General features: G+C 33.2%; 1 protein-coding gene across 1 annotated transcript in view; it reads left to right on the forward strand.

Moving 5' to 3' along the window:
* Nucleotides 1–631: 631 nt before the first annotated feature.
* Nucleotides 632–16,412, forward strand: part of LOC138306956 (solute carrier family 23 member 1-like) — a 38,123-nt gene continuing 22,342 nt past the window's right edge. Inside the window, exon 1 of the mRNA XM_069247552.1 lies at nt 632–980. Within this exon, the coding sequence (XP_069103653.1) occupies nt 789–980 (192 nt within the window). The 5' untranslated portion in view covers nt 632–788. The remainder of the gene's footprint in view (nt 981–16,412) is intronic.

The following is a 16,412-nucleotide window of genomic DNA, read 5'->3' on the forward strand; positions in this document are numbered from 1 at the left end:
ACTTGTTACACAAATATAAATAAGGCCCAAAACAATGCACTTTAAAAGGTTCAGTCTCTTCAAAATGATTCAGTATAATTATACAATATAATAATCAGTAAATAATTCACGAGATGCATTGTATTCTGTAATGGCAGTGATGCATATCAATGTAGTGTTTCTCTTTACTTTTCATTGTAAATAAGTTACCTGGAAATATAGATTTATTTTAACTAATCAGCAGGTTAAGGTGAACTAATGTACTAATCTACAGGCAGAACAAGTACTTATAGAATAGCCCAAATAAAGCACTGACGACATCATGGCCATGTTTTAAAGGACATTATAAATGTACATGGACAATTCCGTGGGTCTAAGTAAGTTTTATATATCTGATCTTTTTATACGTTAAAGTATATGTGCATCCCCTCATCACATGATCAATAGACAGATGGCTATGCAAAACAGGTTTAGACAGGTTAGTAGTGATGATTTTATCTGCAAAATTATTTATTAATGTGATTTCGCTGTTCAAAGCCACACATCTCCTAGATCAAGTTTACATTATTAGCCAATCGTCATGTCTCTATTCCGATATGTTGACACTTATTAAATTGAGAGTTTGAAGATGAGATTGGTAGCTAAGCTTTGAAAAAAACCGACATGAATATGTATGTTCATTCAAACATCGTCTGAGGCTCCTGGTAAAAAGTTTTGTAGGTATGTTTACATAGACACTTTAACCGTCGACCTCTCAGTAGAGCTTAAATAGCTCTGGATACGGTTTATTGAGAACACTACCAGACAACATGTCGTCTGCTTCCAACGGGATAACCCTACGGGCTATAAGACATACGGACGGGACAGAGAATCAGCCCAAAGGGGGTCCTGGTGAAGGAAAGATAAATCCAGGATTTTCATTTACAGACAGCGAGGAAACATTGAATGCAAAAAATGTGTCACACGACATATCGACTGATCGCGTCCCTGGACACGATGCGGTAAGTATATGTAGTTTACGTACATATATTTTTCCTGAACTTATTAACATACCTTGAGTTTGTAATGTATATTGTAAAGACATGCTGTTTAACCGGGACAAATATTTGTATATACATCATTCGTGACAGAAACATAAATAAGACTCTGGGTCTTATGGTTTGACAAAGCTCACAATGCTTAATTGTATGTTCACAATACCAATCGATATTTCTAATACACAGAGTCTTTCTTCGTTTACTTTACCAGTATCCGCTTCATGATGCTTACTATCAGATGTGCTTAAATGACTTTGTAAAATAAATAGCTATATAAGATTCACTAAATATCATCGTAATTTGTCCATTTGGTGTGGTTTACACAAAATGTAACTTACTTTAAAAAGTTTATGTTTAGAAAAAGGATAATTTGCTTTATATCTTAACATTATATTAACAAGTGCAATAGCTACACAACATAACAAAAAAGGAATACAGAATATTAAAACCATTGTAAAATGTGTTTAAACCAAAATTGATTCGCGGGTTGAGAAAGTGTACTTTGTAACTATTGGGAAATCCTTGTTACTGAAATTCCGAACTTAGTAGGAAAAACGCGGTAATGAGCTCATAGGAAAATGGAGTCAAAGGGCATGCGTCAATCGCCTTGCAGCAAAGTATATTTAATACGTCTAACAGGCTTTAGTTATTTACAGCTCACACAGGTGAGCTACATCTGAGCACAAAACAACTACATTTGTTACTTTAAAAACATAAAAATGAAAGTATTTAGATGTTTCAATTTCATTAAATTTTAGTTTATTTAAATTAAATTGAATGGATGAAACGAACATGCAATACCTACGTAAGTTCTCTCCCTGGTAGCAAATTGTATTAATAGAAAGCGAAGTAAATGGGTAGTTATAAAACAATATAAAGGTTTAGCTTGGTTTCAGCATAAAGGGAATATATATAGATGATATTCTTAAGTATTGGCAGTAGCAGATATTATTTTAATGTAAGGATAGTAATTTTGTTTTTAGAAGAATAATTATACAGAAATGAGACCACAGAAACTGTGAATAAATTACCTTCACCAACATATCAGAATTTGAAATGTTGTGAGATCACTTTTTATTAGTTTTACTATCTTGATTTTTAGCGACAATTTTTGTTGTATTATATACTTACCTATCGGTCAATAAGTACAATATCTGTGCAAAAGTAGATTGACATTCAGTTTTGTGTTTATTCGTTTTGACAATAATTTTGTTGATGATTAATTATGGTTACCTTTTATATGTTAAATGTTTCTATTCAACATTTGACATAAATGCCTTTGGGCCATAATACTCCACATAATACAGACAAAGGTGGGCAACAGTGTGTTACACTCACGATATAAACATACGTAAGAAATAAAAACAATAACGACTGTTTAATTACCTGAGCGCTTTCGTAATTATAACTAGTCAGTCATTATTGTTTTTTTTATTTCTTATAGACTTCGTCCGTTTGGATGTTCCTTCAAATTTATTATATATACTTACACACATATATATATACCAAACAAGCGGATATAGAACATACAATGAAATGAAAATAGGACCCTAATTAAGATATAAGAAAAAGACATATGTATAATGTAACGACAATTTACATTTACTGTAAAGGGAAGTCACATTACTAGCCTATTTTCTTATAATACTTTTTTCTCATATTTTAAGATTACAAATAGGCTAAAACAATCCATAGAAATAATATCAAAACAATAAAAACGAATAAGCTTGTTATATTAAACTAAATTAATGTTTCCCAATTATATTACACACATATATATAGTCATTATTACAAATTAAAAAAAAATAAAAAATTACCGCCAGCCCTTTCTGCCTTCAAACGTGTCTTTAAGTAGATCATTTTATTTATATTGTTATGAACATATTATTATATGATAATGTTATGGAATATATGTAATGTATCCATCATTAACTTTGCATTGTAATTAGGTAAATCGCATAACATGACATGGATCTTCAATAGCAGTGTATAACGATGAATTGTGCAACCACCGAACACAGCTGATCGGTGCACAAGTCTGTGGTGTATAGAAATACCCCCTTTAAGCTTTTCACGCTGTTCGGCTATATGGGTCAAGGTAGTGCAGCTACCCTGCGTGATCTTTTGTATAGGACATTCATACATGCATGATTCATCGGTATATTAACGGGTTTACCTTCACAAGGCCAACTGTAATAACTGATGCTTGAATTGCCCCGACCAATCGTAACATTCTGTCCCGTTCCCAGCCACACCATGGCAAGGACGACACGAATCGAGCATGTAAATGCAACTATCCCTCAATTATGCATATCTCAGTGATTTCTATTTATATACTTATGTATGTATGTACATGTTCCAATTACATTATGTCATGTTACAGTAAACTGGAAAGTTAATATAGCTTATGAATAATTCCAATATGTGACACAGTAATACGTTATGCAAGCTAATCACTTTTAAACAGGTTTATCAACATAGACCTATTCATATTATAAATGTGTGCAGCAGAAACCAGACATATGACACTGAAAGCATTGTGAAACCCGTCTGTGAAAGAACCTTAATTACCTGTGTCGAACACTTAATACCTGTCCGTCTGTCGATCGTAGACTACAGATGTAGCCTTAATGTACATGTACAGTACAGGGCCGGGGTTAACTTGTTTTTGTTCGATGTGTCCTTTACAATAAAACGTTTGAGACTTTGTACAATCCTGAAATGACAATGCATTTGAAGATAGAAATATGATAAAGGTTTATATAATTAATATTTTTGTTTGCATTAAACTTTAGTTATTGGGGATAAAAACGTGTTTAGCAAAGCTCATCTTCCACAGAGTCCCCATAATGCCTCATCACACAGGTACAAAGATCAAACCGACTTTTAACTATTTTTACTTGTGATTTACAAATACAGATAGTATTGTATTGGTCACTAAACTTTTTATTAGTACAAATGCTATCATTGCCTATTGCAGTTTTGCTGAAATAAGTAGTGATTATCATTTCATGTTTTGCAATCAGACAAACACAATTATCAGAGCAAAATCAGCACTGTATGGGATTTGAACTCGCGACCAAGAGGTGAAGAGTTTGTGGAAATATATTGGGACATCTCATTCCCCAGTGATAGAAATCGGAACATTTTAAAGTTATATGTACAACATTTTTTTCAGTAATCTATTTAAAATTGATAAATTAAGCTGTGAAAATAATTCAAATGGACATGAAAACATGTTTGATGCATTATAAACATTAGTTACAATCAACACATGATTTATGCACTTAAAAATTATTTTTTCCTGCCTTATGAATGTTGAGATGGAAACATACCTACATATATCACTTTACACTTAGAAATATCCCTGATAAATTGTGAAATGAATTGTAAAACGTAACTTCATGGTATGACCTGATGTATTCATTTTACTGCACAGAATGTGTAAATATACTACCAAAAATCATTTTCATCTCTTAGTTGTAATTTTAGGAATTAAGACATCACATTATACGTGTTGTAAATCTCAAAATGTTGGTAACTTTTGGTGGCGAATAACATATTAAAACTCTTTTTGATTCGTAAGTATTAAAATCACAGCACATATAACTTTAACAACCCGAGCCAATTTTCATCCATAACCATTGGTATCTATTGTTTATATACATATTGTGAATGCCGATATAATTATAAAAACTTGATAATGCAACAAATGATCCCACATTGATCATACATACTACATGTAGTAAGAGCACAAACTAGAATACGATACGCCCGTAGAGGTAAGACTTATCTGGTTATCGTCGAGGCAGATAGTCGTGTCGGCTTTAGAAAGTCAGCCGTAAGGCATACAGATGACGTCCATAACTTATATCGTCGTCTTTTTCATTATAACACAACAACATGGCTAAGAGATTTAATGAACAATTCATGAATCATGCTTGCTTTGCATGTGCTTTATTTTCGGGAATTTCGTGAGCAAGGTAAATTCACAAAACTTTATCTCCGTGACTTGTTATCTTCCACGATTTTTGCAAAATTAAATTTAATGATATCTCCATTCAATTCTGATTCGGCGAAACTTGATATCCACGAACAAATTTTGAAATAGAAATCGCGAATCTTGGTTTCTTCGAAAGAATGATAGCCTATTTAACAGTAACTCGAACGGCCATGCCTTTCGCGCCAAAACGCTTAAAAGAAATTTTAAAAACTCAACCTGTATAACATATACAATCTCGCTTTCTGTAATGTAGAGTTAAAATTGTTTCCGAAAATGAAAATAAAATAATTTGCATATTTTATTACCTATGTCAAACACTTACCTGTTCATCTATCGATCATTAGCCATGCCGGGATGGGGTCAACTAGGGTTGTTCTTGGTTAACCATCAAAAGGTACGAATATTTGGAGAATTACAATAATTACAATGCATAGCATTTAATTTTACACGTACAGATATGAGTTTAAAATAATTTTGAAGATATTGCCAAAAATGATTTTATTTACGTGTTCAGTGAAGCGATATGAGTACAAACGATCAGACCATGGAGCCAAATTATGGTCTACAATTTCATTTCAAAGATGGTCATTTTTATTTGTGAAGTGAGTTCTGCAAATATGTGTTCATTAAAACATGCATAAAGCATAAAAAGGAACTTTTACAATGAATAACTTTCTGTTGTAATTAATGTTTATGTGACATTATTTATTTTTATTTCTTGTGAGCTTATTTCATCAAACTTCATGGTTGTCTGAATAAATATAATAACATGTCGAAACTTTCCGCCAGTTACAGCAACAAATCTAACTATATTTATCGTATAGCATTAAAAATTTTGAAGCGAATTTTTCTTAAAATATGTAAATAGAAAAATAAGATAATATTGATTGGCTATCGTCTATCGATAAAGATAATTGTACAAATGTACTACTTGATTCTCTGTTTGACTTACTCAAATTTATCGCTGTTGTCACAAGTTGAAAACTATGAGAATCGAGTAAAAAGTTAAACATGCAGTAGTTAATAAATACAATTCTCAACTAAGGGGAGATAACTCGAATTGCCTTGGCTTCAGCATTGAGGCGATATAAATGAATTAAAATAAATCTTATCTACCCTATGCAAAAGCATTAAAAAATTCGCTCCTAAAATGAAAACACAATACTCTGTACATACGCTATATACTTACAAACATGTACAATGTACTTATTAGGTTTTATTCTCTAAACGTTTTCATGATGGCATTAAAACAGGTTTGTAAAGTATATATAGATATGTACATACTTTTGATGTAGGACTGTATATGATAAAAAGAGACATGATAAAACAGACACAATGAAACATTTACTGTAAGGTGAAGTCGAGTTTTTTTTGGCAAAATAGTACCAGACGGAATACTATTTTTCTTCAGTTACAAAAGTTGCTTACTTTACACCATTGCAACCATTGACTATTTCGAGCTTCTAGTTTTTAGGATGAAAATATTAAAATAATCGATTGCGTCCCGTAGCACTATATGCCCTCGATTAAATGACTTACTGATTGCGCATCCAACAAAAGCAGAACAAGTTATTATATATCACTTTTGGTGTTGATAAGACATAAATTTACACAAGCTAACATCGATTATGCTCTGCCGGCGGTGGAGCATCTTTAAATGGAAATATTCGGATATTTGTTCGGATATATAGGTCAAGGTTAAACGTCCACACGCCCTGTTTTATTGCACAATGATTATTCTATATGATTCAAAGGCGTATAATTGCGTTTACCGTCATAAAGCCAACTATCAAAATCCATGTTTAAATTCTCCCAACCAATGGTATCAGTCTGTTCCTTTCCCAAACACTATAAGGCAAGGTTGACACGCCTCGAGTTGCAAATCCGTTCTACATATTCTATCAAGTTTCTTGTAGGTTAACATAACATATACATAGTTCCAATATAAGACAAAGTTTAATGTGTTATACAAGGCAATAACTTTAAACATATTTGTGTGCCGACAGCCTTATGGATCTTACAGGTTTGTGCACCAGTAACCAGACAAGTGACACTACAATCATTGTGAGATCTAACTGCGAAAGAACCTTTATTACCTTTGTCAAACACTTACCTGTTTATCTACCGATCATTAACAGTGTAAAGGCGGGGACAACCTGGTTTGTTCTTTTTGTGATTTACAAGATTACTTTTGATATTTTGTACAATGTTGAAAAAAAATAATGCAATCAAGGAGTTTGATGATTGGAATTTTATAAAAGTTTATATAATGGAACATATTGTTTACATTAACTTTTATCTATTGAGGATTAAAACCTGTTTAGTAGAGGTAATCTTCTGCAGGGTCCCCATGCTGCCAGATCAAACAGGTATACATATCAAGCCGTTTATAAACTATGTTTGCTTGTGGTTGACAAATGCAGCTTGCATGATATTGCTCATTAAAACATATTATCAGTCAACATACTATCAGTGACTATTGTAGTTTTTTTGAAATACCTACGAATGTCATTTAGTGTTTCAAGATAAGACAAAAGTAATAAATTCAGCATGCTCCTGGAATATGGATTGTCCCTGCCGTAGCTATTGAGAGAATGATTGCCGTATCATGTTTGTTATTCGGTTAAATTCATCTGAATTAATAATAATGTTAACAATACAATGCATGCATTATCACTATTGACATTCGAACATCTAATTTTACTTAAAGATAATAAAAATAATGCGTTGCGTCCCGAAAAAGTCCATAGCACTATGCCCTGTATGGAATGACATACTGATTGTTCATCCACCAAAAGTAAAACAAGATCTCTTATACATGTATATACTGTTTTGTGTTAATTAGACATACATTTCCGTGAGCAAACACCAATTAAGTCCTTTCGGCGGTGAGGCATCTTTAAACCAAAACAACAAAAACTTTGTCTGGTTGATATATTTCACCCTGTTTGGATATTTGGATCTTTTGCATAATATATATCAAAGGCATATAAGGAGTGTTTACATTGATAAGACCAAGTATTACAGCCGCTGTTTAGATTGTCCCAACAAATCGTATCAGTCTGTTCCTTTCCCAGACGCTATACGGCAAGGTTGACACGCCTCGAGTTGCAAATCCCTTCTTCATCTATCCATCAATTATATATTCTAATGAATGTATGCACAGGTTCGAATTACATTCTATCATGTGTCATTAACTTGTAAAGTTAAGATAGCGTATAAATTATTCCAATATGACACACAGTTTAATGTGTTAAGCAAGGTATTAACTTTTTAACAGGTTTGCACGACAACACCCTGTTCATACCATACATTTTTGGATCAGAAACCAGACAAGTGAAACTGAAATCATTGTGAAACCTGTCTGCAAAAGATCATTAATGGCGTGTTTCAAACACTGATCTGTTTATCTGCGGATCATTACCAGTGTAAGGACTTGTCTTGTTCTTTGTCTGCGTTACAAGAATACGTTTGATATTTTGTACAATGTTGAAAATATAAAATGAAATAAGTTTACCTCCAGTTATTGATATTTTGAGGCCTACAATGCACATGATTAAATTGTACACGTACAAAAATGAGTTCAAAATAATTTTTGACAGTACAACCAATTTTGTTTTTCATCTACAGTGCAGTTAAATAAGTACAAAAAGTCAGACCATGGCGCCAAGTGGTGGTCTGCAATTTCATTTTACATTTGTACAGTGTTATTGGTAATTGTAAAGTGATTTCTGGAGATATGGTTTCATCAAAACATGCATAAAGCAAGACTTTTTACAACCGAGAACTTTCTGTTGTAGCTAATGTTTATATGACATCGTATATGCTTGCATGTGGTTTTATCTGAGTTAATTCATCAAACCTGATGGTTTTCAATAGATCATTGATCACATGTCGATATTTTCGCCCAGTTACAGCAAATTAGACTTAAAGATGAATTTTAGACAAACCTACATTATGTAACTATACTTATCGCACAGCATTAAAATACCTCTTTCTGTAATTTAGAGTAAAATGTTTCCAAAAATAAAAACTAATAATGTGAACATATATTGGACATACAGAAATAACCTTCATCGCTTTCGTACGTCATCTAGTTCATTTAAAATATGTCTTACATTTTCGTTTTTCATCCTCTCCATATGTTGTAGTGACGTTGGCCGCTTCGAAAAGAAATCCGTATCAATACTTAGAAATATTAAATGTAAAACGAGCAAAATAAATAAACAAATAAAGTTCATGAAATTTTGAAGTGTTTTTCCCTAAAATGTGTAAATGAGAAACGGAATAAGATTGATTGTCTAAAGCGAATATTGTCTATCGATAACAATAAGTGTACAACTTGATAATATGTTTAATTTACACCAGTATATCGGTATTGCCACAAAATTCTTGACACTAATTATGCAGGATGCATTAGATAGGAGACCCACCACTAATGGGAGGTAACTCAAACTGCCTTGGCTTCTGCATTTAGACACTATGCGTGATTTGAAAACAAATCGCATCAGGACGTGAAGGAAAGTAGACTATAAATTAAACATATGAAATTCAAAAATACATATTTAGCAGTGTAGCGACATGATAAAACAGACATCATCAAGACAACAGTTATTGTAAGGGAAAGACTTATTTCTTTTCTTGCATATTGTTTAAACTACATTTCTCTCATTTTTTTTAATTATACAAATATGAAACATGAACTGTAAACATTATGTTAAAGTAATAAAAATATATTCTTGTTCTACGATCAACTTAGTTCACGTTTCAATCCAAAGATGTATGTTTTCATTATAAATACAAGAAGAGTAGAATTAGTAATTTTCTTCAGTCACATATTTTACTTATTTAACACCATTACCATCCTCATATTCTCCCAACATTTAATGGGGTACAAAATTATTAACGCGTTGTTTACACTTGGTACAAAGTTATACCGTCTTACTGTTGCGGAATGTAATTTAAGTTTGAAAATTGATATGAATATTGGGTTCTTTCCTCACTGCTACGATTATTTTCAGACGATGTCATGGTCATCAAAATATCTATTGTTATCATGACAATGGAAAAAATTGAAACTCGGCGGAGTCTCGACACCGGCTTAATGTGCTTTGGTCATTTAACAGAAAGTCGCAAATCGCAATGCACTGCTATTGTATTTTGTTACTAAATTTATATTTAAATACAAACATGAATCCATTTGGATGAAGACATTGGTCAATTTTTTTTTATATCGACCGACATTGACGTATTTGACGTTTGACCAGTGTATCACTTACCTAATAGCTGTTTAATTTACTCCTTTAACAAAAATAAAAGTAATAAGGTAATAACGCAGAAGACAATACATAATACATGTAGAAGCAACTCCCGTGTAAGGAGGGGTAACTCGAACGGCATTGCCTTTGGCGTCAAGACGACTGAAACTAATATAAAATATCCCCCTTAAAGCCCCCCTTTCAGTAATCTATATGTATCGTATATCGCTTTGTGTACATGCTATTTACAGACGAATCTGTTTCAAAAAATGGAAATGAAATAAATTATACATAACGCCATCTGTGCTATTTAGAGTGAAATTCTATCATACCTCTTTTTCATCCTCAAAATGATTTACTATTTTAAATATATAAAGCGAGCAACTATCTAAACAAATACAATTCTTGAAATTTAATTTGAAGCGTCTTTTCCTAAAATGTATAAATGACAAACAGGATACGACTTATTGGCTAAACCGAATATTGTGTATCGATCAAGATAATGTGATTGATTTTCTGTTTGATTTACTCCAGTTTGGCGGTGTTTCCACAAGTTTAAAGCTAGGAGAATCGTGTAAAAATCTCGACGCTAAATATGGAGAGAATGCAGTGATTAATAACAACAGCTTCCGAATAAGGGGAGATAACTCGTACTGCCTTGGTTACAGCAGTAAGACCCTATAATGAATTGAATACCTAAGTGTCTCCTATACAAAGATATATTCATCATAACAATATTTTGAAAAAGTAGCTACAAACAATTATATTTATAGTATCTCAATACGCTTTATACATACAGTTGTATCAAATGTTTTGGCGTAGATGGTGGCATCAAAACAGGTTTGTATACAATGTATCCCGATGATTCTCCACATAACGCAGATAAAAAAAAGTGAGCTACACATTATATATCCCCATACCCTTACTACTATTGACATATATAAATATGTACTAAACAATTATGAAAAAAACAAAACAGGCAACATAAAAAGACGATTCGTACTGCAAAAGGGAGTCTTATTATTTTTATTGTATATGAAAATATAATCGGTAAAAATGATGCCAAAACAATAAATTATATATTTGATATATGATAATTGAATTCAAATTTCCATTCGATTATATGGTATAAATTAAAAAAAAATATAGCAAAACCTCAGATTTTTGGCCCAAGATCAGCGCATACCTTCTTGATGTAAAGTATTACCCTCTTAGTATATCTCACGCTGTTCGGGTATATGGGTCAAGGTTAGAAGTTCATTAGACGATTATTCAAACATATCTATTTTAAATGCATATTATCAGATAACTTTTCAGGTATCAATGTAAAAAAAGAAACTATAAAAAAGACGTTTAATGGTCCCAACCAATCGTATCTCTCTGTTCCCTTCTCACATATTATAAGACATGGTTGATACTCATCGAGTTTGTAGAAGAACCCTACTGCATCTACCCAGAAAATACAAGCAGATTTCAGAGATTTTCTACTTATATATAAATGTATGTGTGTGCATGTTCCAATTACATTCTATCATGTTTCTGTAAATTGTGAAGTTAACATAGCGTATGACTAATGCCAAAACAAGACACAATTCTAAAGATGTCTTCACATCAACAGCCTTATTCATGTTACAGGTTTGTGTACCACTAACCGGACAAGTACGATGGCCGACAAGAGCCTGGCAAAAAGATATGAAAAAACTGTAACGCTTTTTATCATGGTACAGTTTGTTCACATTTTTGTGTACCATGAATGGTACAAAAACATATGAAAGCATGGTACACAAAGATGTGAAAGCAGTATTTATGTGACCAGTCACTTTTATATCTTTCTGTACCAAAACAGCGGCCGAAAACAGCCATGGTACAGAAACATGTAAAAGGCGAGAGACTCAAATGTTACCGAGTTTGATAAATGATTTCCCGATTTAGTTGTCAACAGTTAGATTGTATACAGCTTCACGGGAAAATACCATAAAACAATTAAACAAATACTTTAATGTTGGAAACCATGTTTCATTTATTTATCTATATAATAGGAATGCCCACATCTTACAGGTTTTATTTAACAATCGTAGGCCCTAAGTTACACCCGAAAAATAGCAATATAGTTTTGTTTCTGTTTGTCCTCAGATGTGCTTAACGACATTTTACGCTTGTTGTGACGCCCTAATCAAACCGCTGCTATTCGGGGTCAGACCATTAACGAAAAGCGTGGCCTTTATCTTTGTACACGCTTGTATGTGCTATTACAGAGCAGAGACGGGATTCATTTGTTTTTGTTCTGTGTGTCCCTTAGAAGAATACATTTGAGATTTTTTTTCAATACTGACAACATTGAATTACATTCCGCATCTGCGGAGCTCTGTCCCTGTAATTTCCAAAAAAGGTAAAAACTGAAAGCACACGTTATGCGATTTAAAAAGCGAAGTCAAATATTTATTAATAACTTCATCAAATTCGAGATTTGTTTTTGCTTTGTCAAAAATTTTGTTAAACCCGTTGGACTGTGACAAACAAGAGTATAAAGCCTTTACAAATATTCAAAGTGAAAGATATATAGCATATATTGTATCAATATTGTCTTTTTACCGGGTAAACATCAACGAAATATGTCAAGGCAGGTTGACTTCCAACTTCGATGATCACTAGGTCAAATATCAACACGTGCAAGCTCAAGCACGAGCTGAAGGTAATAAAGAAAGTTCAATTGGACGGCACAGATTAATGCTTATTTGCATATGGCGTTTTAAAACTTCCAGCTGTGACTGACGAAGTAGAATAAGACTTCCCCTGAAAGTCATGTTGTCTTTTACATTGTCTGTTTTATTCTGTAGTTACATTGTTAACTATATATGTTTTCATATGTTTATAATGGCTGGGTCAATTTTAACATCTGTGGTGTATAGTTGGTCTTGTAAAGGTATCTGTTAATATGCATTTAAATTACCGGTATATATGTTTATGTAATACATCATGCTGAACTTGGTCCATATATCCGAACAGCGTGATAGGTATAAAGAGGGTATCACTTTACATCAAGTGCGCATACACTGATCTTGCGGCAAAGTATGATGTTTAATTATTTTGTTTTCATTTTTTTCATCTAGACCTTTAATTTGTTCCTGCTTATATACGCAATTGGTATGGTGAACTTCTCAGAAACACCAGAAGGCTTACAAGATATGTTGAATTTATTAGCAAGATGCACAAAATGTGGGATTTAACAGTCAATACATATAAAACAATGGTTATTGTTTTTTGAAAGGGTACGTCTTTTGAGAAATTATGAAAATTGGATATAAAATGAACGTCATTTGAATTTTTACAATAAATTTAATTACCTTTGAATGTTACAAAATTACAATGGAACGTTTAGAAAAATCCAACAAAAAAGAACAGATCAAGGCAAAAATATAATTTGCAGTTATGAATGTATGTCGTAAAGTTATTTTCACGCAGAAACTCAGTGATCAGTTTTACATACTTATGTCAAAAGTATTTTAAGTTGCAGCTCAGAAATTATGGGTTTTCATAAACACATCAAATGTAAAAGAATTAAATAACTTAGCAAAATACCTCAAGGATACGAACGCAAAAATATCTGAAGATGGTGTCATTTGTAACTTTTTGAAATAACCCACTCGTGTAGATAATTCCATAGCAATAACCGTGAACTGTTTCTATCACATTTATGAGTTTATGTTCAAGATTAATTTACTTTGGATATTGTCTAGACTACCTTTATGTTTGTATTATATGGTGTACTGTTGGAATGCCATGTTTTAATGTGTGTATGCATTTTCAACTGATGAGTCAGCAGACTCAAAGTAAATAAAACTTGAACTTGAACCCATATGTGTGGTACAATTGTAGAAACAGGTCACGCAACTCGGGGTTATTCGATATGGAGTTTATTTCATATGAGTGAGTTATCATTAAAAGTTACAAAAGACACAAGCTTCGTAAGTAAACATACGGATACAACAACCACGTCGACCCGAAATGAGTTGTTATATAAGGATATTTCAGAAAAGATGGCGTGACGTCACAGAAAGTTTACATCCGGGTCCTCCAAGGTACAAACACAGTATGGTGACTAACAAAAACAATAACAGATACGCACATCTCTGCTACACAATCGATATCTCAACAAAAGTATAAACTTTCATACTTGCAAATTCTGATTTTAAAATGATTTCTTATTGTTTCAGAGGTTATAGACATTAAAACTTTTATATAAACAATTGCTGAATACATTTGTGTAGATGTAGTGTTGGTCGTGAAGCCAGCTTGCGAAGCGGTGCCGGGCCGTCACACGTACCCGTTTTTTGTTCTCTATTGCATGTATAAATCCATGTTCTGGAAAAGTTATGAATAGATAATTGATTTTATTGTGTCATGTTTCTGTTAAACATGAAAAAGCTGTTCACAACACTATTTGATATAACGAAATGTGAACCACCTGGTCAGACCACGGTCGCCCGTGCATGGCTTCGCTAGTAGATTACCTCAGGCCACAGCCCATAGTTGGAGAAATCAATAATATTGATACGTAATTACCGACACATATCTCAAAAAGTACTTGAATAGTTCTCGGATTGCCGTACTATTTATTACAATAAAATGTAAACAAACATCGCAAGCGGCGGTGTGCCCACCATGTTAATGTGTTCAGATATACGGAGTGGTACCTTTGAGCGCCCGGATGAACCTTTTCGTGACGTCATCGCCATCTTTTCTGAAATCTCCTATAACCACTCATTTTGTACCTTGAATTTATATTATATTGCCATATAAAATCATATGAAATGTACTCAATGAAAAAATTTCAGGTAGCTCTGGGTTCTGTCCCCTGGCAGATACACACCAAAGTCTTTTAAACCGGTAGTTTCTGCACTTGCTTAACGTACAGCGCCTGTTGTCAGTATAATGTGACCGGGTGGGGTGTGTTGCTTGGTGTCTTCGCTGGCATGTTTCAGTGATATAGCCCTATAAAAGAACAAGAGTTCCACTCTATAAGAACTCAAAACACCCACCGCACACACTGCATACACGTTATACACCGTATACATGGGGATCCGTCCTTACATGACCTTGGCTATTAATAGAACGTTAAAATAATCAAACCAAACCAAGCAGTTTTATGTAATGTATCCAAGGATAGCATAACTGTTACGCAAGTCTAATAACATATCACTAACCTCCATTAACAGTGCATAAAGATAAATTGTGCAACCACATACGCTCTTTATACCTTTCACGCTGTCTGGCTATATAGGTCAAGGTTAGAAGTCCATACAGGGTGTCCCAAAAACATGTCCCGAGTTTTGACGCTATGTAAAATATTTTGATAGACGGAGAAATTTGATATGTTTACCATTCAAAAGGTAGTGATCTGCTCTGTACAAAGATATATACAACCCAGACAAATATCTTTTTGTTAATACTTATATTGAAAATCGAGAGAAAGTTATATTTCGCTAATTTTGCGATTTGTTCAGCAAATCAATAACTTTCAGTTAAAGAATGGGCGCGAGGTGTCCGCCCTTCTTTTCGATGACATGATGAATTCTGCTCCTGAAAAATCTGCTTCCTGGAGATGGACAGCATACTTGGGTGACATTTTCATAAATTTTCATTTACTTAATTAGGGAATTATCCCGCGTGATAGATTCTATAGATGATTCAGACATTCACAAATTATATCAACTGAGGTTTAAATGTGCCCCGACCCTATCTTTCTGTTCAGTTCTACAGTACAAGGTTTACATTCCTCTTTTGCATCTATGAGCATGTTCATCCTATCATGTTCCTATAACCTATAAAGGTAACATAGCGTATATTTGCAATATGTGACATAATTAAAATGTGTTATGCAAGGCTATAACTTTTAAACAAGTCATAAGGCCAACAACATTATTCATAGTGGGGGAGGAGAAATGGGTTCCCATGTACCCCTCTGGCAGTTTTTCGAAACATGTTTTTTTAGGACCGGTATGATGTCTAGTTTCATTTTATGCTTGTTGCCATTGACAACTAATGTTCCCATGGGGTCATATGGCGGCCATCTTGGATTACAGGTATCAAATTGGCCAAAAGACATGCGCATTAGATAGAGAAATTGGCCAAAAG

This window comes from Argopecten irradians, chromosome 14 (genome assembly GCF_041381155.1).
Source record: "Argopecten irradians isolate NY chromosome 14, Ai_NY, whole genome shotgun sequence".
NCBI lineage: Eukaryota > Metazoa > Mollusca > Bivalvia > Pectinida > Pectinidae > Argopecten > Argopecten irradians.